At 39.6% G+C, this 24,947-nt stretch overlaps 2 protein-coding genes across 4 annotated transcripts in view; one reads left to right on the top strand and one right to left on the bottom strand.

Moving 5' to 3' along the window:
* Positions 1-6,686: 6,686 nt before the first annotated feature.
* On the bottom strand, positions 6,687-15,880 carry DFFA (DNA fragmentation factor subunit alpha). 2 transcript variants are annotated; one of them, XM_077151346.1, is made up of 6 exons: positions 15,647-15,880; positions 13,680-13,841; positions 12,263-12,405; positions 9,214-9,403; positions 8,837-8,988; positions 6,687-8,029 (listed from the first exon to the last, which is right to left on the bottom strand). In XM_077151346.1, the coding sequence occupies exons 1-6, from the start codon at positions 15,780-15,782 to the stop codon at positions 7,817-7,819; spliced, it is 996 nt and encodes a 331-aa protein (XP_077007461.1). In that variant the 5' UTR covers positions 15,783-15,880; the 3' UTR covers positions 6,687-7,816. The 2 variants fall into 2 exon arrangements, 1 of the variants encoding a protein (XP_077007461.1); XR_013171290.1 differs by having other exon boundaries at positions 7,924-8,029; positions 8,606-8,988.
* Positions 15,881-17,391: 1,511 nt separating this feature from the next.
* Positions 17,392-24,947, top strand: part of PEX14 (peroxisomal biogenesis factor 14) — a 202,377-nt gene continuing 194,821 nt past the window's right edge. Inside the window, exon 1 of one of the 2 annotated variants that reach the window (XM_077151344.1) lies at positions 17,392-17,452. In XM_077151344.1, coding sequence (XP_077007459.1) covers positions 17,417-17,452 — 36 coding nt within the window. In that variant the 5' untranslated portion in view covers positions 17,392-17,416. Of the gene's footprint in view, positions 17,453-17,524; positions 17,798-24,947 lie in introns of those variants that run through there. The other variant, XM_077151345.1, reaches the window with a different exon arrangement.

Below are 24,947 nucleotides of genomic sequence, written 5' to 3'. Positions count from 1 at the left end.
CTATAGCCGTAATTTATGGATGCACACATGTTCTCTCTGGTGCAGATTAATTGACATCATTATATTTTCCATTGTGAGAATTTGTAACTTCATGAAGTGATTAATTTTCCCTTTTTTTTCCATTTTGAAAAAGTTCCAAGAAAGAGTACATAAACTTGACCATTAAAAATGGATTTTTCTCTGAAATTACCAGATAAGTTTCAGACAGGTCATTTATCATTAGGTTACTGCTAGGAGCTTTCCAAGGAATCTAGAGGATCAGAATGGAACATCTCCGACCTGATCTGTTTTGAGGAGCCGTTTGTGGGCATCAGGACTATGACCGAAGATGGCAAAAACAAGCCTGGTTAGCCTGTTCCACCTCAGGGGCTCCAGCTCCTTGTCGGGGGGAAATGATTTATTTCCTTAACTCTTCTAATTGAGGACCTCAACAAAGATTTATGGGTAAAACAGGTTTTTTTCTTTGAGAATTATCAATTCTTCTTCGAATCAGAGCAGTTTCTTTAAGACATTAACTTTCTCATCCTTTAAATTAAAATGGAAATGTGCTTTATGGTTCTGGAACATCTTTTGTTTTTCAAGAGTAGCTTTTAATGCTGGCTGAGCTGGATTGTTTTTTCTTTCTTTTGTCATCTGCTTCTTTTTAAAAGCATCTGCAGGAAGTGGCAGAAATAAAGAGAAACAGCCTCTTCACTTGCCTGGCCCTGTGGTATGAGTGGAACTCCCAGGCCAGCACCATGCCCTTATAGGGGGGTCAGCAAGGGAGGGGGACAAACAGCAGGCAGTTCCCCCCACCCCGCCCCCAGCAGTCTGCATGCCCAGATCAAATGTCCTGCAAGAATTTCTTCTGGAACACCTTTTCCTCCTGCAAATACAACTCCATCATGCTTTGTCATTCAAAGGAATGTAATAATGTAATAATAGACCTGAATAAAATTCATTAAGCAGCAATGATGTTTTTTTATTTATTCATGTTGTCTTCTGTTTCCCATGGAATTTGACAAGTTTTTTTTTTGTTTATTTATGCTCCAATAATACCCAATACTAACAATTTCTTGGATAATTTGGACCCAAAGTGAATACTTTTGATAAAGATTTTTTTTTTTAATTTTTGCCACTACTGTCCTCTGTAGCCATTGGGCTTTCCTTCCAACCTTCATTATGGTGCTTGGAAGATTTTATGTCCTTGCCTTCCTTCCTTTGATTTAAGATAGGTAAAAGCTACATATTTACTAGTTTCAGTTTATTTTGATATAAATTGTCTAACTTTAAGAATATTCACATTATAAGAAATTGTCTGTTGGAGTTCTTTGTATCCAAGGATTGTATTATTTTTGTAACTATCCTGTAAGTTTGAATGTATTTCAAAATAAAAAGTTAGAAGAAAAAAAAATTGTCTTTTAATATTATACTCAAAGAGCAGAATAATTATTCCCATGTTTTAGCTAAAATTAATTTTAAAACAAATGTTATGCTTTTAAACAGACACCAGCATCATATTGACATGATTGTAAAAGTAACATCCAAACCTGCTGTGCTGGTTTGAAAGGAAGTATGCCCCTAGAAGCCATGTTTTAATCAAAATCCCATTTCATAAAGGTAGAATAATCCCTATTCAATACTGTATGTTTGAAACTGTGATCAGATCATCTCTCTGGATGATGTGATTTAGTCAAGAGTGGTTGTTAAACTGGATTAGGTGATGACATGTCTTCACCCATTTGGGTGGGTCTTGATTGGTTTATTGGAGTCCTATAAAAGAGGAAACATTTTGGAGAATGGGAGATTGAGAGAGAGCAGAGAATGCTGCAGCACCACAAAGGAGAGAGTCCATCAGCCAGCGCTTTAGAGATGAAGAAGGAAAACGCCTCCCCTGGAGCTTCATGAAACAGGAAGCCAGGAGAGAAAGCTAGCAGATGACGCTGTGTTCGCCATGTGCCTTCCAACCAAGGAAGAAACCATGACTGTGTTCACCATGTGCCTTCTCGGATGAGAGAGAAACCCTGAACTTCATCGGCCCTCTTGAACCGAGGTATCTTTCCCTGGATGCCTTAAATTGGACATTTCTATAGACTTGTTTTAATTGGGACATTTTCTCGGCCTTAGAACTGTAAATTAGCAACTCATTAAATTCCCCTTTTCATTTAAAAAAATTTTAATTTATTTTAAAATTTATTTATTAATTAAAAATTTTAACAAACGAAATATAACATTAACATAGATAATCAGTAATTTACAATATCATCACTTAGTTGCATATTCATCATTTCTTAGAACATTTGCATCCATTCAGAAAAAGAAATAGAAAGACAATAGAAAAAGAAAGAAAATGAAAACAACAACAAAAAAAGATTATACCTACCATACCCCTTACCCCTTGCTTTCACTGATCACTAGCATTTCAAACTAAATTTATTTTAACATTTGTTCCCCCTATTATTTATTTTTATTCCATATGTTCTACTCATTTGTTGACAAGGTAGATAAAAGGAGCATCAGACACAAGGTTTTCACAATCACACAGTCACATTGTGAAAGCTATATCATTATTCAATCATCCTCAAGAAACATGGCTACTGGAACACAGCTCTATATTTTCAGGCAGTTCCCTCCAGCCTCTCCAGCCTAAATTCCCCTTTTTAAAAGCCATTCCATTTCTGGTATATTGCATTCCGGCAGCTAGACTAGAACACCTGCTGTTCAATGCATAACTTCATTGGTTTCAATTATTTTCAAAGATCATAGCTTCAGATTTGCTTTGTGAGGAATGAAGTCTACTTATAAAAGTATTTCAAACTCAAATCCAGGAAGTAGGGCTACTGCTCAGCCTATAGCATGTTGGCATCAACTTCTAATCAAAGTACATCCAGTCTAGGAGCCAGACTTTGTTCGGTGACAAATGGATATGTAACATCTGAATAATTTTCATATTATTCATATGAATGATTTCATATTCATATAATTTTCACCCTTTCCACCACAATTTTCAGAGGGGACAGTGAAGGATTACTAGGTGAGGGGAAAATGCTTCCATTTACAGGGATGTAATGCCAGAGCCACCATCAAGGTCCATGGGCTAGGATTTCCGTGTGCCCAAAGGAAGTCAGGAGTAAAGCAAGTCGCACTGTTTGAAAGCCCATATACAAATTTTAATTCTCTCCCATTAGTGCTGAGACCCTAGCTTGATAATACATATTGTTTATGACTCTTGAATCATAGACTCTAAAGAAAATTTCTGGGGTGAAGGTTTTAGATGCTAAAGTTTAAGCTTAGAGATTCATACCTGGTATTTCTGAAGGTAAGGCTTAATATTGGTAAAACTGGCCAGGGCTGGCTGGAGTATACTGTGATATTACTCTCCTCTCTGGATGCCTGGGGATCAGACTGGCCGAATCTAACTGCTGACCATTCTATTCTGTTTTCTGCAGGGCTGACCTCATATTTGTAATTACCAGCTGAATAAAGTATAATGTGATAGAAGAACCTTAATAGCATCCACATTTCCAAACGCAGCAGCTTTAAGAGATCAGTAATTGGGTCTCTGCACTGGTGGAAGGTGCCTGCCCAAGAGGCCGGCTGTCCTTTAGAACTTCATCTTTGAAGGTTTTTCTAGATAAAAAGTTGTACATCGTCTTTTCATCCTCGATTGAGGGTCCTACACACACTGTCTTTAAGTTGGGAATTTTAACTTTTAACTAAGTAATATTGAAGTCTAAAGAGGTTATACCAACAGTACTGCCAGGAAATCCGTGAAGCCTGGGCCAACTGCAGTTCAGAAGACTTGAGTGAAATGTTAACTGACGGCTGCATGACAGATTAATATGCTCATGATTGATAAATTAGAATAAAATGGTAATTTCCTGCAATCAGGTTTTGGGTAGACTTTATTAAAGTATACCTCTATGGAGTTCAGCATGGTCAAATTTGTAGATCTGGACCATTAGAAACTGTGTGACTTTGAGTTCATTCTCTTGCTATCATTTCCTGTATTTGGCACCAGAATAGATCCTTAACTGTGAGGAAAGACTAAGTATGACATAAACATTCAAAAGAAATTCATTCATAGATTTCAGGACTGACAACAAGCCACTCGAGGCTTCAGAAAACTCAGACCAGTGAATGTGAGATACTTAACAACTTGATTTACGCAGTGCCTGCTAAAATGAGAACCCATGTTTTAATAATAGCCTCTTTAGCGAGGCTATGCATTCCATTTTGAACAAATCAGAAAAAGAAAAATCATGCAGGAATTAAAAAGAAGGAACTTTTCTTGTTTTTAGACTAGAAGAGGAAAAGGACAGCTGGGCAACCCATTACTTTCACTTCTCATAAACCCAACAAAAATTCTGATTTATCCTTTCAATTTTCATTTATAATTAGATAGTTGAGTAATCAAAAATAGCATGTGCATGATGTCTTGTTAAAATAATTATTAGCTGGAGAAAAAATTTTATGGTGTTAGTTCTTATGACATGGTATTGAAAAACATTGAAAGAAATCCAGTATCTATGGTGACCCTGTGGGTTCATCTCCTTGTAATTGCACAAGTGTTGTCTCATCTAGTTCTAGTAAGTAGCCACCTTTGGCGTTCTGCAAGCAGGAAATGCAATGGACGTGGGGAGAGTCCGTCCTCTTTATTGGAGATTAGAGAATCATGCTTGTCAGAGCTGTGTAAGGGATCCAGGCAGTATGTGGGCATTCTGACTACACCATTTCTGAGGCCCATTAAAATCCTCAGGTAATAGAAGATACAGTCAAAATAATTTAAGGCAGAACCCTACAAATAAAATGAGAAAAACTCTGAAGGCAAAAAGAAAATTGAATAGATAATTAGGAAATTAAACAGCTAAACAATCTGGTTAGTAAAAGCATGTTAATTCTTGTAATTAATGCAGGTTTTTTTTTTTTTTGACAGACTACTATTATTTTATTCCTTTTTCTCTGGAAAATGAAAAACCCATTACTTTTTTTTTTTTCCTTTTGCTTTCACCCAGAAATTAAAGGTTGGTAAGTGGTAATTAGCACAGCTCCTGTCAACGCCAATTGCCTAATGGGGACCGACATTTGACTTAAGTTGAAAAAATGGAATATGGCTAATGTGAGTTCATTAGTCTCAGCTGCTTTCCTTGACATTTTTTTCTCCTACCATGAGAACAGGCAGGATCTGCCCTCTCTCTAGCTCCTATTTTTAGACATATTGCTGCGCTCCAGTGTTTCTTTTCTATAGGGCCTGGAGGTACAGTCATGTAGGAAAGATGATCTCAGGGGCAACATAATGTATCTGTGACTTCTCCCCACGCTTCTGGGTGGTTTGTAGACTGAAGTGTGCAGGTGTAGGGCTGGGGCCTTCCAAGGATGCACCTGCCTTCTCTGCCCCTGGGGAGATGAAAAGGAACCATTCTATCTTTTGCCATGTTCTCTTCCTCATGTATTACTTCATGTAATCCTTTCAGTGGTGGGGCATTGGGCTAACCTAGCTTTTGCTGAAACTAAGGTCTGAGAGATTAGACGCAGTGCAGGTCTGCCTCACTCCAAAATCCATAGTGCTTTTTCCATTATCCTGTATGGTTGGGATGCCTGGTAAATTTGTTTCAGCAGACATGGAATACCAATACCACAACCCAGTCGGGCCAACTAAAGCTCTACTCTATTACTGCCAACATAAAATGTCTTTAACTCAATAGGGCAAAAATGGAGGTGTCAGTATAGTTAGCAAATAAAGATACCATTCAATATTTCTGGAATCCGGGGTTTATTTACTCCCATGCAGATTACAGTGCTCACTGAGATGCTCTTACCAGTCTTATACCACCAGCAGGGCTGCAGGTACAAGTCTTTTCAAATTACACTGTAGATACATTGGGCATTTTCCAGTTGGTGTTGACTCCAACTTATTACACTGGTATGACAAAACCAGGGACCAGGATACAGGATGGGGTGGGTGTGTGGAATTAAGGGAAAATATGGAGCAGGATTAGAATAAGCCCTGCCTTTGAATTCTGGCCTCTAAACTTCCCTCCTGTGTAAGATAAATGGTGACAAGCCTGCCCTGCCTGGCCTTGCTCACATGGTTTGGGGAGGTTCCAAGGCAATGATAGTTGGCACAGAGCTGACAGCAACTGCCCTGTGCCCCTGGCAGAACATGACTGCCTCTCCAGGTGCATTCTGAAAACATGGGGGTGGGGGGTAGGAATGCCTTCTGTCATCCCCTCAAAGACTGGAGGTTGTGCCTGGCATCGAGTGGGGAGAGCTAGGATGTTATTATCCTGTGGTGTCCAGGCCAGTCTCATATAATGAGGGGTCCCATATCCCACATGATTTTTGAATTTCATACTGGACATTCATGTAGATGAAAAAACCTGTCCAAACGTGTCTTGGCCTGGAATCTAATTCTGTTCTATATATCAACATAAAGGTTTTTTATTTTTCAGTTTCAATGTACTTTGCATTTTCTAAAAATAAAGCTAACTTGTAAATCAAGGGACAATAATGTTATTTGGCCCAGAATTTTACCATTTTTGAAAATCTTATCACCAAGGGCAATGCTGCTTTAGTGTCTGAGTTGACAATCATACACACCCATGCCAGCCTGCATCGGTTAAGTTCATAGTAATTCAGTGTAAGTGTACAAGCATAAGACAGCTTCACTGTGCCTGCTGGTAGAGTCAGGCCCAGACAGTGAAATGTTGAGATACATGCCATTTTATTATAAGTTATTTTCCTTTTGCTTCTGTAACATTACATTTGGGGTATTATGTCAGTGCTTTGAAAGTATGTTTGTAGATGGGTTATCAACTATGATTTTAAGTTGGCTAATTAAGGAGGCATTACAAAGTATACTGTTAAAAAAGGAAAAGTTGAGGTTAATAAAGTGAGAACCAACGGTAAGGCATTAGTAAAAGGAGACAGATTAGATCTGAAACTCCCTTGAAGAGCAGAAAAGGAAACAGTTCTTTTGTTCTGTTTATCTTCTGTACTCTCCTTCAACTCCAAGATTTAGTTACATGTTTTTTTTACCTAATAACTAGCCAATGCATCTCTCAATAGCATTCTATTTTCCTCTAAGCATACTTAAAAAAAAAGTCAAATAAATCAATGAAAATAAAACTTTCCCCCCTAAGTCTGTACTGTACATTACAAAACCTAAAGAATAAGTTTGTACAGAAACAGGAGGTAAGTGCTCTGCTGTCTACTCAGAGCGACTTGGAGTCACATTGCATGGAAATGTATGTAATGACCTTTTATACCCCCCACTGATAAAACATATTAGAAAACTGAGGAGTTTCATAATTGTAATAAAAATAATTTCACAATACTGAATTATATATTAGCAATGGTGAATTACACTCTGCATATCCCTATGGTCTACAAACTTTATGATGTGCCTTAAAACGAAAAAACAAAAAAAATTCATTAACTTTAGAAACAAGTTTGTGGCCATCATCAACACTTCGTTATGTCACTTTTGCTACCATTATTTGTGTCTAAAAATCTACAGTTCTATCTTTTCAACAAGGATAATGAAAGTCCAAAATATGACAATTTATTTTTAAACAGAGAACATAAGACCATGTAATTACAGGGTAAGGGCTCATGTCAGTGCAGCTATATGGTTCAAAATAGTTGGAAGGGCAGATGTTGAGATGACTAACCATTTTTCTGGAAGGGGCCTAAAGCCAGCCGCTAGTCTGCCCTGGAGAACATGCCCAGTGGGTGAAGAGTAGTGTGTGGGTGGTTAAAACAATCAGGGTGACCATAATGAAAAGTGAGCACAAGACAAGGCTGCAGGGCATCCTGGACATGTTCCTGGCTGGAGCTATATGGGGTCTGCTTTGGCTTGTTTAGGATTCTGCAGTTCTTCAGGCAGTGAATTCTTCCTGGCTGAAATGTTCCTGAGAGAATGCAAGCTCTGGATCTGCTGGAGGCGTACAGCAAGCTCCTGACTGCAGGCTTGGCGGACAGTTTCAGTCTTCTTTATGTCCCAGTTCAAAGCAAAAGCCAGTGCTTTGGGGTCTTCCCTGGTAACCAACTGCAGCAAGAATAAGAATCATTGATGACCACCTCTGCTATTCTTATTTGCTGCTCTAATGTTTTTTTTAAGCAAGGAGGGTGGAGCAATGGCAACTCAGGCTATGTCTTCATGCTGAAATGCCACCACCCAGTTTGTTTCCCATTAAGTTGTCTTGCACTTTTTCTTCCCGTACAACACTAACAGGAAAGGATCTTTGGGAAAAAAGCATACCTGGAACAACTAGAAAGTCTCTCACCTACAGGAAATTTAGCCAAGCTCAAGCCAACATAGTTTCCTTCCCTTTTATATACAACAAGAGAATATTTGGGACAGGGAAAATTTCAAACATTAAGAAATGGCACCCACCCTGATGGGCTCCTTTCATTAAGTTTCTAGTTTCCTGGACTGAGATAGCCAGCACAAAATGATCCACTCCAGGAGCTGAGGACTAGTTTGCCTTTTCCCGTGATATTTTACATGCCTTAAGATTGACTATAGTTCTTCTTCAACCAATGATAGAAACTGGAATCCTCTCAGAAGTCTGAACCCAGTTAGTTATTCATCCCTGTCAGGCTTAATCATTCTATTACTGACCTTGGACCAGAGAACCATGTTTGATGATCTGAGGAAGTGCACCCATCTTAAAAGCCATTTGATTTAGATTAGATGTTTGGAAGGATTTTGACATAGAATAGACAAATTGGTAGCTATGATCCAGGGTCAGCTGAGGTGGAAAATAAAATCCCATACATGAGTCTGCACAGCAATGCAACATCTTTATGACACGTCATTTTCTGGAGTTCAGTGTCCCTGGTTCTCGCCCACCTCCAAATCCTGACTAGACAGGCTTAGCTCTGGGGCTGGCTTCTCCTTCAGTGCAGTAAGGATCTGGCTTGTAAGAGCAGTTTTGGAGGACATCTCTCTGCTAATACTTGTGTCAACCACATCCATCTCTTCACCGAACTTGGCTTTGGATTCTATAAAGCAGACGTGAGTTGGAGATTATCACTCTGTGTAATCATACAGCTATAAAAACCATCTGGAGTAATCAGTCGGGTGAGATATAAACATGTCATTTCAAGATCCCAGCAGCTGTGGCTTCAGTGTTTCTGACTGCATTATAAACATTTTGTTCTTTCCAAAGAAGTGCTCTACGGGCACTGGGTTCTCAGGTAACAACCCCCTGTCAACCGGAGTCCTACCTTTTTGCTTTGACAAGATGCTGCCCTCTTTCTCCAAAGCCTGCAGATAAAGCTCCAGGAGTTGTCTAGACTGTCGGGCTTCCTCTCTCTGGTCAAGTACCTGCTGGAGGGTGTTCTGGAGCCCCTGGACGGTGATAGGACTTTGGCATAATTCCTGAGCCAGGTCTGAGCAGGGAACATTGACGAGCATCTAACAAACAAAATATTGATTCTAAGAAATCTAAACATTTTTTCTAAACTCAGGCTTATAGCTCTCAAATATACCAGTTTCAGAGACTCATTTCAACCAAAGTTCCAATATGGCTGGCTAAGAATCAAGACAGAAGCATGTAATTTTTCTCATTTTCTTTTGGTAAAATATTAGAGAAAAAAATGCCTCAGTATCTATTAAAAACACAAATATTAAAAAATCCAACTGTACACAATCTAAAGGAGGAGGATATATATGATCATTTATACAATGAATTAAAATGAGGTTGTTTTAAGCAAAAGTTCCTCTACTGATCTTAAACTTAAACACAATACCCAGCTTTTAAAAAACATAGTCTGCGAATGAAGGGAGACATGACTTGTTATATGCTAATTCTGCTAGGATAATAATTTTGTAAAAGACTCAACCTTTTTGCATATACAGTGTTAGATTAAAAAGTCTTTATAAGAGACAGATCAAACTATTCAAACTCTTGAGCAATATTCTAAACTCAGTGACATATTAGAAACACTATGCAGCTTTGCATGAAAATGAAAATAGCTTTCATTTCTTGAATACTAATGTACCAATGAGAAAATGCATGTAAGACTCTTAGAAGGTTAACTATTAGAGGGCAAATCTAGATTGGGTAAGGCCTCTTTGAGAAGGTAACCTTTATTTTTAAATTTTAAATTGCATCTATTTTTAAACTAATATTAATACATTCATAAAGTACAAAATTCAAGAGGTACAAACATGAGGTAAGTACTAGTATTACCTGTTTTATGGATGTGTAAAATGAGGCAAGAAAGGTTAAGTAACTTTCTAAGAACTATAGTGTAACTTTATTCTAATTCTCACAATCCTGTGCATTTGAGACCTGGGCTCTCTCCTTCCCTGCCACCTGTTCTCATGACCCTCTGTCCCACAGTGGAAGTGCCTTGCCTGTGTCAGCCATGTGGCCAGCGCCTTAAACTCTTTTCCAGCTTCTTATGGAAGCCGGCTGTCAGGAAGGGCTCTGACAAACCTGTTCCTATTCTGATGTCCCTATTTTGGCAATTATTAATGGGCTCCACATTCTAAGGGTTTATGAAATATGCTAGCCTGTTGGGATACAGCAAGATTTAAAGACCCTTTCCTGTTTTTTTACAAAAGGAAAAAAAAAAACCCAAGTTTGCTTCTGCCTCCCCTCTGCCTGAAACACGGAAACACCCTGGCCTCTGTCTTTTCCATGAATGGCTGCTTCCTCCTTGTGCTTCAGCTCTCGGTTTAATCATCTCCTCTTAAGAAAGTGACAGTATTTATCCAATGTACATTCTCCTTAATTCAGCAATTATACTTCTATGGATGAGTATGTGTGCAAATGACATCAGTAAAAGTTTTTTTCAGCACTGTCTGGAATAGCAAAACTGATAATAACCCACATCTCCATTGGTGTGGGGGGGGGCTCTTGTTAAATAAATCACGGTCTCTCCATGAGTAGAATCCCATGCAGTGACAAAAAAGAATGAGGAGGACTTTTGTGTTTCTGATCTGAAATAATCTCTCATGATCTCTTAAAACACAAAAACAAAACAATAACAAAAACAAACACCAGGGTAGGTAAGGTAAGCTCTCAATTATGTAAAAAAAAAAAAAGGGGGAGGAAAAAATAATATATGTATTTGCTTATTGGAGACAAGAGCCAGACTTTTCCTTTAAAAAAATTTCACAGCTTTGTTGAGATATAATTCACACATCATGCAATTTGCCCTCCCAAAGTGTATAATTCAATTATTTATTTTTTTTACTGTATTTCAGAGATGTGTAGCCATGACCACAATCAAATTTAGAATATTTTTATAGCTCCACAGAGAAACCTTGTACCCATTAAGTAGTCACTCCTTATTCCTTCCCAACATTCCCAGCTCTGGCAACCACTAATCTACTTTCTGTTTCTATGGATTTGCCTCCTCTGGCCATATAATGTATGGCCTTTTGTGTATGGCTTCTTTCATTCAGCATGTTTTCCAGGTTCATCCATGCTGTGACATGTATTATTTCTTGTTCCTTGCTGAATAATTCTGTGGCTATACCACAATTTGCTTATATATTCATCTGTTGATAGACATTTGGGTTTTTCTACTTTTTGGCTCCCTGTTTATCTTTTTGAACATGTGTGTATATTTGCATTACTTACCCAAAAATAAGAAAGAAATAAATTTACATGATAACTAAAGTCACGTCCTCAAAGAAGCCTTCTTTGGCCTCTCAATCTGGAGTAGGCCTGTTCCTCACTATCTGTGTGTCACCCTATTAGCCTCTCTTGCCTGCTCTCTGCTTCCTCTCAGTGGTACATAAGTTTCAGGAGAACAGGGACCATGTCTGGCTTGCTCAATATCCCACTGTATAAAACCATGCCAGATGTAGGGTGGCGACTCAATAAATATTTCTGAATTAACACATACTATTTTTTTCCTGATTTTACTGAAGAGTAACTGCAGGCAGAGAAGTTAAGCTATTGGCTCAAAGTCATTGATGGAGTTGGATTTGAATCCAGTTTCTCCAACTCTACTGCCCACCATGCATTCTTAAGCAGTTGGGTCCCCTCAACCCAAGTCCACCTAATTAGGGCTACTGGAGGCCTGGGCATCTGCATTTTAAAAAGTTCCATAGGTGATTCTGATACAGGGTAAGAGTTGAAAAATTACTGCTCTAGGTGAGAGAACTATAAAAGAAAGAGTCTTCGTTGTAATTTAAGAAGTATTGAAAATTGAGAATTAAGAACTGAAATTGTTGTGTCAAGATGTCCGGAAGCTTGAAGGGGCTGGGAATTGCAGAGGCAGGATGAGGGTTGCTATGGACTGAGAAAAAGCTTACTTGGAGGTTCTCCTCTGACAGGAGGATGATGTTAGATAGATCTTTCTTCAGCTGCCTGGCCACATTCTTCCACTTCAACCCTTCCCCACTGTCTGTTTCATCTACATCAAAGGATTCCTGGGAGATCCAAGCTGTACCTCCGTCTGATATATGGGAGAAAAGACTAGTCAATCATAGGTACCTGAAGTGCTGTTTTCACCACCCCAGCCCCATGCACACAGAGCTCTTGAGGATGGCCACCCATTCTTCTGACTGACCATGGAGAATAATTTAAGTGGCATAAAAAGCACCTTTTCTTGAAGACTTACAGGAAAACCAACCCTTATCCAGGACCTTAATTTTCCCTCTTCTTCTATCTTCCATTTATTTGCATCAAACTGCTCTGTATTATTCCGTGGCCAGAAGCTACAAAACCCAAAGTATAGTCACACATGCCCAGGAGTCTACCACAAAAACCTTTGGGTGGTTTTTGTATGTGAGTGTGTTCCATTTTTGTATCAAAAGTATTCATTCGCACCAGCATGCTTCCCAAGCTTGGATTTGGTACTTTTCTTAAGTGGGGGAGCAACAGCCATTGTTCACTATCCTTTGGGGCCAGTCGTACAAAGATGGCTGGCAGAGCCACTGCTGAAGGGTGATTTCCTCAATATAGTGGCATAGGGACTTTTCTCAAGACATTCCTGTAGTCCGTGATTCTTTGATCACTGATGTTAGTCCCCTTTGTGTGCAATCATGATGATGATGACAGTGACAGATAACATTTATTGAGCTCTTACTGCATACCAAGTAAGATCTAAATGCTTTATATCAGTAGTTCCAACATTTGGCAATGTCTGGAGACATTTTTGGTTGTCACAACCTTGAGGTTCGGGGTGCTACTAGCATCTGATAGAGGCCAAGGGGGCGGCTAAACATCGCACAATGCACAGGACAACCCTCGACAACAAAGAATTATCCAGCCCCATATGTCAACAGTATTGAAGTTGAGGAATATTGAAGTTGTATGTATATTGTGTTATATCAGTCTTACAACAACCCGAGGAGATTGGTCCTATATTTATTGTCTCAATGAGGCACTGAGAGGTCATGCAATTTGCCCAACGTCACATGGCTAATAAACAGCAGAGCCAGGATTCAGATTCGGGCAGCCCAACTTTGGCCCACAAGACTCATCTCTCTGCCATGGTGCTTTTTAGTTGCTGTGTGTCTGTGAGTTATTTGAAAACAGGTTCATGTCTCGTTCATCTTCATCCCCAGGATCTAACACTGCGTCCGGCACATAGAAGGCTGTCAGTTAACGTTGCTTAATAAATGCTTAAAAGCCAGACAAACAGCAATCAGTTGACTGTGTAGTAAAATTAATCATGATGAATGTGGGACTGCATAGGTCATTTTACATATAGCCAGTGTTTCTTACCTGAATTATTGTATGCCCACTTCTCATCACCAGCCAGTGCCACAAACTTAGTATTGGAAGGTAGACACAGGAAGTAATCATCATCATCCACTATGGTGCCATCCTCTGCCAGGACCAGGGTAACTGGTGCCAGGGACGTATCAATAGCCAGAATGTCACAGGCTGAGAGGGATAAAATATTTGGCAACTGATGAATTCTATCTTTGACAGAACTCAAGATCCAAAGAACAAATTCACATTCATATGGAAATTACATCTGTCCTTGCCTTATCAACATGTATGCCTCCAGGATCTAGCAGAATTCCTGGCATGTAATAGTAGTAATAACTACAATAACAACTGCAACTATTAGCACCAATCACTATAGCTTTACCGTGAAACTGGCACTGTTCTAATTGCTTTTCATATATAGTATTTAATCCTCACAACAACCCTACAAGGTAGGTACTATTAGTATCATTCGCATTTTACATTTGACAAAACCAAGGACAAGTGAGGTACCTGGTCAAGGTAACACAGTAAGTGGCAGAGCTGGGATTTAAACCCACTATGGTTCTTAAAAATGTGTTTCCTAAAGCTACTCTACTACACCACACACAGGAGACACTCAAGCCTTTACTTCAATGAATGACAAACTATACCAAAGTCTGGCTTGATTCTTTGTGAAGAAGAAATCTTTCATTCATTTATTCAGTGGTCATCTTAAATTCTCCTGTATCAAAAGTCAAAAAAAGAAAAGGAAGAAAAATGCTTTTTGTTCTTTATAGCATCTTTCTTTTGAGGCCTTTCTACCCTCCAGGAAAGGATAAGAGAAGGAGAGGTTGCATTAGTAGCTTTTCATCTTTATTATCCCTGGGCAAGAGCAGTGTCGTAGCATGCCATTTAGTGACAGCAAAGCTAACTATGTGAATGGGACTGGAATAAGCAGAAGTAGTCCAGACACTACAAATATTGTTAGTACATGTTGTCTATCATCCAAGCAGAAAAGCAAGACTTGTACAGGCCAAGCCCTCCAGAACACAAGCACCTGCCCAAGCCTCTGGGCCAGCCAGGTACATCCAGCTGATGCAATGAAGTGGCAATAAGACTTAAGTAACCTAATACCCAGAAGAAACGTAAGGCAAAAATCCATGTCACCAAAGCATTTATACTACTTGGCTGCTTCTGGAAGTCTGAGAGACTTCTATATGGTAATCTTTTGGGGTTTAAGTGACCCTGAGAGGGAGCACAGCTTGCCCGCACTCTTAACTACAGGCCTGGGGCTGGCTGGCACATTTAACTCGTTTGGATAAACAATTTGTTGCTACGTGCTAATAACACGTCAATCATTTGAATGTAGCATCTCATTTGAGAGTTCCAACAATTCTGTGAGTCAAGGATGGAAATATTATATCCTGTTTTCAGATGAGAAAAATCAGGCGCAGAAGTGTTAAGTGCAAGGTCAAGCGGCTAGGAAGAGTATGAGGTCAGGGCTCACGACTCAGAACTTCTGTGAGCTCAGGCATCCATAACACCGTCCCTTTTTCCGGACCGCCAGATCAGTTGGAAGCAGCTCTGTATCTGCGCCCAGGTACCTGCCACAGCTGATGGTGGACCTTCATCTCCGGCTCGGCTAGAGGTCCTAGGACCACTTCAGTGAGCCGGAGTGGCACGAATACCCTGGGCTAGATTTAATATGAAAAATTTTAGGCAAGACATCGAAGCCGAGTTGGTCTTAATAACATCTTGCTACGGGCCTACTTTTCCATCATTATGACTCTCACACAGGAGGGATTCGGTTACAGGGTCTGTAAACTACTATCAATGCTTTGAAATCTACAAAGCATTATATCCACGTAAGTCATTTCTGTGCGGCTCCCCACGGCTCCATCAGAACTCCACGTCCTGGGGATCATCTCCCCGTCCCCCGCCCAACTTCCTCACCCGTTCCCGTGTCCCCCAGACCCCCGACCCAGTTCCGTGCCAACCCTTGTTCCTCAGCTCCTCGAGGCAGGAGGCCGCCACGCCGTACTGTTCGCGGCTGTGGTTACTACGCAGCAGACAGGGCTTCAGAGCCCGGGCTTCGCCGTGCTCGGAGGCCCCAGAGACCCCAGTCACCTCCATCCTCTTCTAGGCGGGACTTGTCTGACTCCTGGAAGTGGGGTAAGCTCGGCGAGGCGGGACCCCCTCGCCCGCGGCATGCCGGGAGATGTGGTTCTTTCTGCCGCAAACCACGCGTGGGACCAAGGCACGCCGGGAGATGTAGTCCCCTGTCGTCCCTAATCATGTGCCGACCTCGGGGCACGTCGGGAGTTGCAGTCTCTCAATCTAAAAAAATCTCAGTTTCCTTAACGTCGTGCCATTCACCTAGGCAGTATTTTGTTTCAGCCTTATATTTAGGAGTTACAATTGCACGTTAAACAGATGAGGCCAATAGGAATTTATTTCGCATAGTGAAATACACGCATGTATACTCCTCGAATATTTAGAGCACTTCTATTTGTATATATAGTGCGTAATATTAATATGCAAACAAGACAAAGTTGATTGGTTTTACCTTTTCAATCTGAAAAGATCTGTAGGATCCAACCTTCCAACTTCCTTGATTTGAAGGAAGTCAATGTTAAATATTAATAGGTGTAGTTTTCAGTCACACGTAACGAAGTAGCATAAAATACTTGCACATTTCCATCCATTTGGTTCCCCGCTTCAGCTTGTGCAAGTTGGGTTGGGCCCTCAGCACAAGATGGTTAAATAAATAGATTTAAACATTATAGCAACAAAGCAATCAGAGGAAAGGGGAAATGTGAACCAAAGTTCTGTTTGAGATTCTAAGAGATGTTGTTTGACAATCCTTGTTCTAATACTACTACTTACGGAAAAACTAACATTCAAGATTTGAAGAATTAAAGAAAAATTTTACTAAAAAGCGTCTCCGCTTTAAAAAGGAGTGTTTTATGTAAAAAGAACTAATTGTTGGCCCATATTCATTCAGGGTCAGTCTCTTGCATATTTTGCTTATAAAAATTTGGCTGAGAAATCAGTTATGTCATAAGAAAAGTGTGTGTATTTAAAACGGTCTTTGGTAGGAGGGCTTGTTAATGAGTATTCCTCAGTTGATCAAAACACAATACAATATGAGTTGGCTGATGGTTCTAATGTATGCATCCCTTTTCATATAATCACATATTTAGTTTAAAACTTAACTCAAATACTCTTCTCTTGTTCCCCCAAAAGACCCCTCACATAGTTATGGGTGTCCTGTCCTCACAATGATCTATTTAATCATGGGTGGATGGATGGTGGGTTGGGGTGTTTTGCCTGGACTTTTGGAAGCAGGGATTGGCTCTTTATTTCTAGCGTCTAACAAAGTGCCTAGCAAATAGTAGGCGCTCAATAAATGGTACTGGACTGAATGGCCAAAAATTAATTTGCAATTCATTTACTATATACTTAGCAAGTCAATAAATATGCCCAAGGTACTCTGGGGATGGGTAGATACTTAATTCAACAAGAATGACAGACACATAACAATTCAAAGAGGATAGACTTCGGAAATTCTCTAAAGTAGAGACTTATCGGAGATTGTGCTAGCTGACTCGGGCACTCCGGTCCCCCTCCTCCTCCCTCCGTTTCGGGCCCTCTACCCCAATCGACCGGTTCAATTCCTGCTACTTTAGTCTGGACGGGAGAGCGAGAGCAAGGGCGCTTGGGAGATGCCTCGCTCAGCGGCGATAGATTAGTCAAGCCTCAGAAAGATGGCGTCCTCGGAGCAGGCAGAGCAGCCGAGCCAGGTAAGGGGAGCAGGATTGCCCAGTCGTGGCCGCGGGGACCGCGGCTGGAGGGGGCGCTCGGCGCTCGTCCAGGAGCTAGGTGGGGACCCCGAGTTTCCGAAGCCGCGGTCCTCGATCTCTGTTCTTCCATGGGCCCCGCCCCTCTCCGGGTCCCCGCCCGACCCCCTCCCTCAGTGACCCCTCTTTGACCACATTTCGGAGCCCGGGTTCTAGGGCTCGGCTGCATCCGTGGGTCACCATTTGCCACTGCCAGCTCCTCCGATCCCACTTGAGTTTGGCGGGGACAGTGGTTGGACCCTTAGGAAACCCCCAGCCCAAGGCTCCGAGGGCATTTGCTTGATGGAGGTGAGAAGCTTCTTCGTTCCTGGCTGCCTCCTTGGGGGATGGGCCGGCCCCCTCCGGGGTCCAACTCCCCCACAACCTCAGTGTCCTGGGGTTGTCCAGCTGCCAGCTTCCTCGTCTTTAGTCACCTTTGCGCTCTCGCCCCCAAATTGGAGGGTCGGGATTATACTCACACTCTCGGCGGTGGGGTGGGGGGTGGGGGCGAAAAGGACGCACAGTAACAACAGACGCCGCCCAGCCTTTGGCAGAGAATCGGTCTTTGCTTTCCTGGGTTTGGCTTTCTCGGCCAAAGGTTCCACTCTAGCCTTTCACCCACAAATTTCAGCCAAATCTCACGCCAGTAGAGGGATCATGAGGACCAGTGTTCACGCCCCTAAGTCTGCTGTCAGGGAGAGGTGGTTGATAAAGGTCTCTGAAGAGACTTTTAGCCCGAAGGTGGGGTAGGGTGGGGTGAGGTAAGTTTACGAGTGTGTGCTATCAAGTTGAGCACAGTTTATGTTTATGAGCTCAGGCTATTAACCCCCATTTTATAGAAATGGATACTAAGGTTCTGTAACATGCCGAAAATCTGTTATGCTCTTGATTGAGCCAGGATTTAAACCTAGGTAAATGTGGCTCCGCTAGTCAGCCATATATGCTTCCATCTAGTTAGAATTAGATAGAGGAAGGAAAAACTGTTTTTTAACCTGACACCTCATCATTTATCTCTCTTCTCTAGTCTCTTGAAACACCTTCAGGTGGTTTCGATAATTTACTGATATATCTTTTCCTTCCTAGGTAGAAGACCAGCATTTAGTGTTTCATATTTTCTTATTCACTGTGAGTCTGTACAGGAACTGCACTTAAAGGAGTTGTTGTGTGCCCAGACCAGCCTCTGCTAACAGTGTGTATTATTCAGGAAGATGATGTCTGGGATGTAAAGCATAAAAAATAGGGCTGACTCTGGCCTTGTTAACTGTCAGAGTTCTGGAGTTTGGGAAGTGTCTATAGAGGAGGAGCCTTCCTTTCTTGCCTTATTCCACTCAGCTGAATTATTGAGGCTCCTCAAGATCTGGACTTCTTTGAACTGTTATGTGTTAGGAACATCCACAAATGGGGATTCGAGGTGACTTAGTCACTGATTCTTCTAGGACATACCATTTACCAGTGCTATGAAAGTCACTAAATATCTTGCCACTTGGAGCCATTGCAGTTCCCAGGGCTTTCTTTGGTTTTGGAACTTGACCTCTCTGTCCATGTGAAAAAGGATCTAAATACCTTTAAGGGGGCTTGGCCAGCACTTGTTTGGTTTTCAGCTCTGGTTCCCTTTACGGTCCTTTCTAAAGCTGGTGGAGATGGGATTACCTCAGAATATGTAGGCAGCCTGTGGAAAAACCTGAACTCTCCAGGCTGAATTCTATCGATGTCTAACAATAAGGTTCAAATGCGCACGTTTAAGTGAATCAACTCTCTTTAGTTGCTTGTCATTTCGTTTTAAGTCCTAATCTATCTGGTGTACCGTTTTTCTGCTAGAGTATGATTGAAAGAACTATTTGGTAATTCAGCAACCAAACCTGGTTTGTATATACACAAGGTTAGGCCTATAGGACTGGGGGAGTGAGTATTCTTTCTCTTATAGAAAATTTGATAGTTAGCCTTGTGGCATCAGTCTCTGGTTTCAAAAGATTAAGGGTGAACATCTTCAGAGAAGAGCAGAGAATATGCTTGAATCTGCAATCAATGTGATCGAATCTACTGAACATATAGATTTCAAATCTTTTTCGATTCACTGGATATAGTAAGTTTTGGATTGAGAAAACAGACGCGGATAAGGAGGAGAGCACAAGCACTGGCCTTGCATTCAAACAGACTTTGGTTTGAACTCTAACACTCACTAGCTGTGGAACTTGTAATTACTTTCTGAGCATCGATTTTCTCCTCTATAAAATGGGAGTAATAACAGTTACTGTAGAGGGTTGCTATGGGGGTTGACAAACCACAGATATGAAGAGTACCTGGGACATAATAAGTGCTCAGTAAATGTCAGTTTTCTTCCTCAGGTTTCTACATATAGGCTCTTTTTTAGGTGTATGGTCCGGGAACCGAATACATGTTGCTTTGAAATTCTTTTGACCTCTTGAAATAGTAATAGTTCAAACAAGATATTTCCCCCTACAGAAACTTACAGGAAAGTTGAAAGAAGAGTGGAGAAAACTCCTATAAAACTTTCATGAAACCTTCATCATGAAACACTGTTTGTTCACATTTTGCCAGGTTTGCTTGATATCAATCTCTTTAATAGCTTTTTCTTTTGAAGTATTTGATAACTGAGTACCAGACATCATATTATTTTATCCCAGATTACTTTACCTTATATCTTATTTTCTTACTTACCCCCACATACCATTATTGCACAGGAAATTTAGTAGATTCACTAGTATCAAGTTTACCATTTACATTCATTCATTTTCTCAGTTAAAATCATCATGATCTCATCAAAAAACAGGATTGTGTTGCTTTGTCTCTTTAGTCTCCTTTACTCTAGAATGGGGTCCTAGCCTTTTTTTTAAACTTTTTTGTTGTATAGTATAACATATATACTAAGCAAAGAAATGAAAAAAGCAATAGTTTTCAAAGCATTCTTCAAAAAGTGGTTACAGAATAGATCCCAGAGTTTGTTGTGGGCTACCATATGATTCTCTGAGTTTTCTTTCTAGGTGCTCCAGAATTTAGGAGGCTAGAAGGCTTAAATATATTTTTTATCATCATAATTGACTTTTTTTCCTTCTTTTTTGTGAAAAATAACATATATACAAAGCAATAAATTTCAAAGCACAGCACCACAACTAGTTGTAGAACATATTTCAAAGTTTGGTATGGGTTACAATTTCACAATTTTAGGTTTTTACTTCTAGCTGTTCTAAGATACTGGAGACTAAAAGAGATATCAGTTTAATGATTCAGCAATCATATTCATTTGTTAAATCCTATCTTCTCTGTATAACTCCACCATCACCTTTGATCTTTCTATCCCTCTCTTTAGGGATGTTTGATCTGTGGCAATTCTAACTTTTTCATGTTAGAAGGCTCTGTCACTAATATGGGGTAGGGAGATGAAACTATCTGATGTTCTGGAGAGACTGGGCCCTCTAGGTTTCAGGACTTATCTGGTCTAGGGACCCATCTGGAGGTTGTAGGTTTTTTGGAAAGTTACTCGTAGTGCATGGAACTCTTGTGGAATTTTATTTGTTGCCCTAGGTATTCTTAAAAATTGGTACCCCTGGTTGGGGGTTGGCCGGTTATGATAGGTAGCAAGATTTAACTGAAGCTTGCCTAAGCGTAACCTGCAGAGTAGCCTCTTGACTCTATTTGAACTCTCTCTGCCACTGACACTTTATTAGTTACACTTCTTTTCCCCATTTTGGTCAGGATGGAATGTTCATCCTTGATCCTATGGTGCCATGGCCTGATTCAACCCTGTGAGTCATCTCCCACGTCACCAGGGAGACTTTCACTCCTGGATGTCATGTCCCATGTAGAGGGGAAGGCAATGATTTCCCTTGCAGAGTTTGTCCTAGCCTTTTTAAAAACTCTTTCACTGAGGTTTAATATATATCCAGAAAGGTCACACATCACAAGGGTACAGCATGATGAATTTTCACAAAATACACACACTTATGTAACCAGTTTCTAGATCAAGAAACAACATTATCAGAACCTCAGTAGCCCCCACTTCCCATTTACTATCCCAGCCCCTGAAAGGTGGCTCCTGTGCCTTATACATAATGCTATGGATTAATTTTTTCATTTAAAAACTCTATATAAATGGAATCATAAAGTTCACTCAATATCATATTTATGCACTTCATTATATTATGAATGGCAATAGTTCATATATTACTGCTACCACATTGTCTGAACATATTTAACTGTTAATCCATTCTACTCTTAATGGACATTTAGGGTTCATGTTTTGGGTGATTATTAATAGTGTTCCTGTGAAAACACTTGTGCATGTCTTTTTGTGAACATTATGTATGCATTTGTTTTTTAGTACCACACGGCTATTACAGTGTTATGTAATTGGACCACATACAAAAATTCATCTGCCTTTTTTGTTTTACACAATATTGACATGTTTGGAGAGTCTAGGTACAGTTGTTTTGTACAGCATCCTACTGACTAGATTTGTCTGATTTATCCCCTTATGTTTAGATCCAGGTTAAACATTTTTGTGCTAATACCTTACAGGTGGCATTATATTCCTCTCATTGAATATCAGAAACATGCAATGGCAGCTTGTCCCATTATTGAGGATAGCAAATTTGATTGCTTGGTTAAGATAGTGTTCATCCTATTTCTCTATTGTAAAGGTAGCTTTTTCTAAGCTTGTCACTGTCTTTGCAACTTGGCAAATATTTTTAATACTTTAGATTGAATACCTTATCAAGTGATAAAGTCCTAGTTGCCAAAAACTTCACTGTGAAATTCCAGTAGGTGTATTATCGTCAGTTTGATGAGTTCTGACAAATGTACATGTCTGTGTAACCACTGCCACAATCAAGATAACAGAACAATTTTAACATCCTAAATATTCCTTTATGCTCCTTGCCAGTGAATCCCCACCATTTACTCCAGGAAATCTGAACTGCTTTCTATTGCTATAGATTCTGTTTGTCTTTCCTAGAATTTCATATGAATGGCTTCGTAATAAACGTACTCTTTTGGATCTGACTTCTTTTGCTTAGAATATAATGTTTGTGAAATTCATCTGTGACTGTTGTGTATATCAGTAATTCATTCCTTTTTATTATTGAGTAGTATTCTATTATATGGATAGACTGCAATTTGTTGATTCACTTACCAGTTGATGGACATTCAGATTGTATTACTTATCTTTTGGTGCATAAAAATATTACTACAAGTTTAGCAGCTTAAAACAATGCTCACTTATTGTCTTACAGTTTCTGTGGGCCAGGCATCAGGGTGTGGCTTAATTGGGTCTCACAATTCTGTGGTCAAGATGTCTGCCAGGGCTATGGTCTCACCTGAGGGTTGAGTGGAAAGATCTGCTCCTGCCTCATTTGGTGGTTGGCAGCGTTTAGTTCCTTATGGGCTGTCAGACAGAGGCCCCAGTTTCTTGCTGAGCCAGAGGTGCCTTCTGTGTCTTGCCATGTGGGTCATCTCAACAGCCACTTGCATCCTCCAAACAGACTTTATAATTTTATATAATATAATCACATACATGAAATTACATACATCCTGTCTTCCTTGCTGTGTTCTGTTGGCCAGAAACAAGTCACAGGTCCCACCCACACTGAAGGGCAGGGGACCACACAAGGGCATAAATGCCAAGAGGACTCCATGGGACTAATAGGTAGTTGTTTGCAGGTCATGTGTTTTCTTTTCTCTTGATAAATACCAATGAGAGAATTGCTGGACTATATGGTAAGTGTATATTTAGCTTTATAAGAAACTGCTTAAGAAATTGCACAGTGATTGTACTATTTTCATTCTCACCAGCCATGTATTAGAGTTCCAGTTGCTCTACATTCACACCAACACTTGGTATTTTAAATTTTAGCTACTGTAATGGAATGTAGAAGAATTTCATTGTGGTTTTAATTTGCATTTCTGTGATGATGACTTATTAATATTGAACATCTTTTCATGTGCTTATTCTTAAAGGCTAAATTTCATTTTTTTCCGATATGGCTATCCATTTGTACCAGTCTTGTTTGTTGAAAAGATTATCCCCTTCCCATTGAATTATCTTGCCACCTTTGCAAAAAATCAAATGATCCTATTTATGTAGGTCAGTTTCTGGACTCTGTTCTGTTCCATTGATCTGTATATCCTAATGCCAGTAATTTACTGTCTTGATTGCTTAGTTTTATAGTAAATCTTGAAATCATATAACATAAAGTCTTCTGATTTTATTCTTTTTAAAAAATTTTTTGGCTGTGCTATATCCTTTGGTCCCTTGTAACTCCATATAAATTTTGCAACCAGTTTTTCAATTCTTACAAAAAAGCTTGCAGTGATTTTTATTATGATTGCGTGGTATCTGTAGATTAGTTTGATGGAGAATGACATCTTAACAGTATTGATCATCTAATTCATTAACGTGGTGTTGATCTCCATTTGTTTATATCTCCTTTGATTTCTCTCAGTATTTTGTAGTTTTAGATATGTAGGTCATGTACATATTTTGTTAAATTTATCTCTAAGTGTATGTTTATTTTTGCATGCTTTTTATGGATTTATTTTTAATAGTCTGATGATAGTATATATAAATAAAATATATTTTTATTTATTTGCTTTATATCCTGCAACCTTATTAAACTCACTTATTAGTTCTAGTAGCTTTTTTATAGATTATTTATGATTTCTCTGCAGATGATTTATCTTCTGTGAATAAAGCCAGTTTTACTTCTTGCTTTCCAATCTGTATGCCCTTTATGTTTTCTAGTCTTATTACATTATCTAGGATTTCTAGTACAATGTTAAAAGGAGTAATGAGAGTGGACTTTTTGTCCGTGATCTTAAGGGGACGTATGTGGTATTTTAGATATAAGTATGCTATTACCTATGGACTTTTCATAAGTGTCTTTTATCAAGTTAAGGACATTCAACTTTTATTTCTAGTTTGCTTAGGGTTTTTTTTTTTTTTAATCAGGTACATTGGAATTTTGTCAGATAATTTTTGATATCTTTTGAGAAGGTCATGGTTTTTCTTTATTCTGTTAATGTGGTAATTTATGTTGATTGGCTTTTCAAATGTTAAACCATTCATTACGTAATTTCCTCTTCGGCATGATGTATTATCCTGTTTATATATTGCTAGATTTTGTTAAGGAATTTGGCATATATGTTCATGAGGGATATTGGTCTATAGTTTTCTGTTTTGTGTGTGAAATCTTTGTCCAGTTTTGGTATTAGGGTAATACTGGCTTCATAGAATCAGTTGGAAGGTCTTAGTTTTTTTCCTGTTTTCTGTAAGTGTTTGTGTATGAGTGACATTATTTCTTCCTTAAATGTTTGATAAAATTTTCCACCGAAGCCATGTGGCCTAGACTTTTCTTTACAAGAATTTTTTTTCTTTTTTTTCATCACATAGTTGTGTGTTCATCATCATGATCGTTTCTTAGAACATTTTAATCAATTCAAAAAA

This window comes from Tamandua tetradactyla, chromosome 2, assembly GCF_023851605.1.
Source record: "Tamandua tetradactyla isolate mTamTet1 chromosome 2, mTamTet1.pri, whole genome shotgun sequence".
Classification (NCBI taxonomy): Eukaryota; Metazoa; Chordata; class Mammalia; order Pilosa; family Myrmecophagidae; genus Tamandua; species Tamandua tetradactyla.
This window is presented reverse-complemented; position numbering and strand designations above follow the sequence as displayed.

Excerpts from the sequence above, each read along its gene's own strand:
- DFFA (XM_077151346.1), bottom strand. The coding sequence starts at position 15,782 with ATGGAGGTGACTGGGGTCTCTGGGGCCTCCGAGCACGGCGAAGCCCGG. Across the intron at positions 12,406-13,679 it reads GTGGGCATACAATAATTCAG|ACGGAGGTACAGCTTGGATC; the intron begins GTAAGAAACACT and ends CCCATATATCAG. Across the intron at positions 8,030-8,836 it reads TGTCTAGTCAGGATTTGGAG|TTGGTTACCAGGGAAGACCC; the intron begins GTGGGCGAGAAC and ends TTCTTGCTGCAG.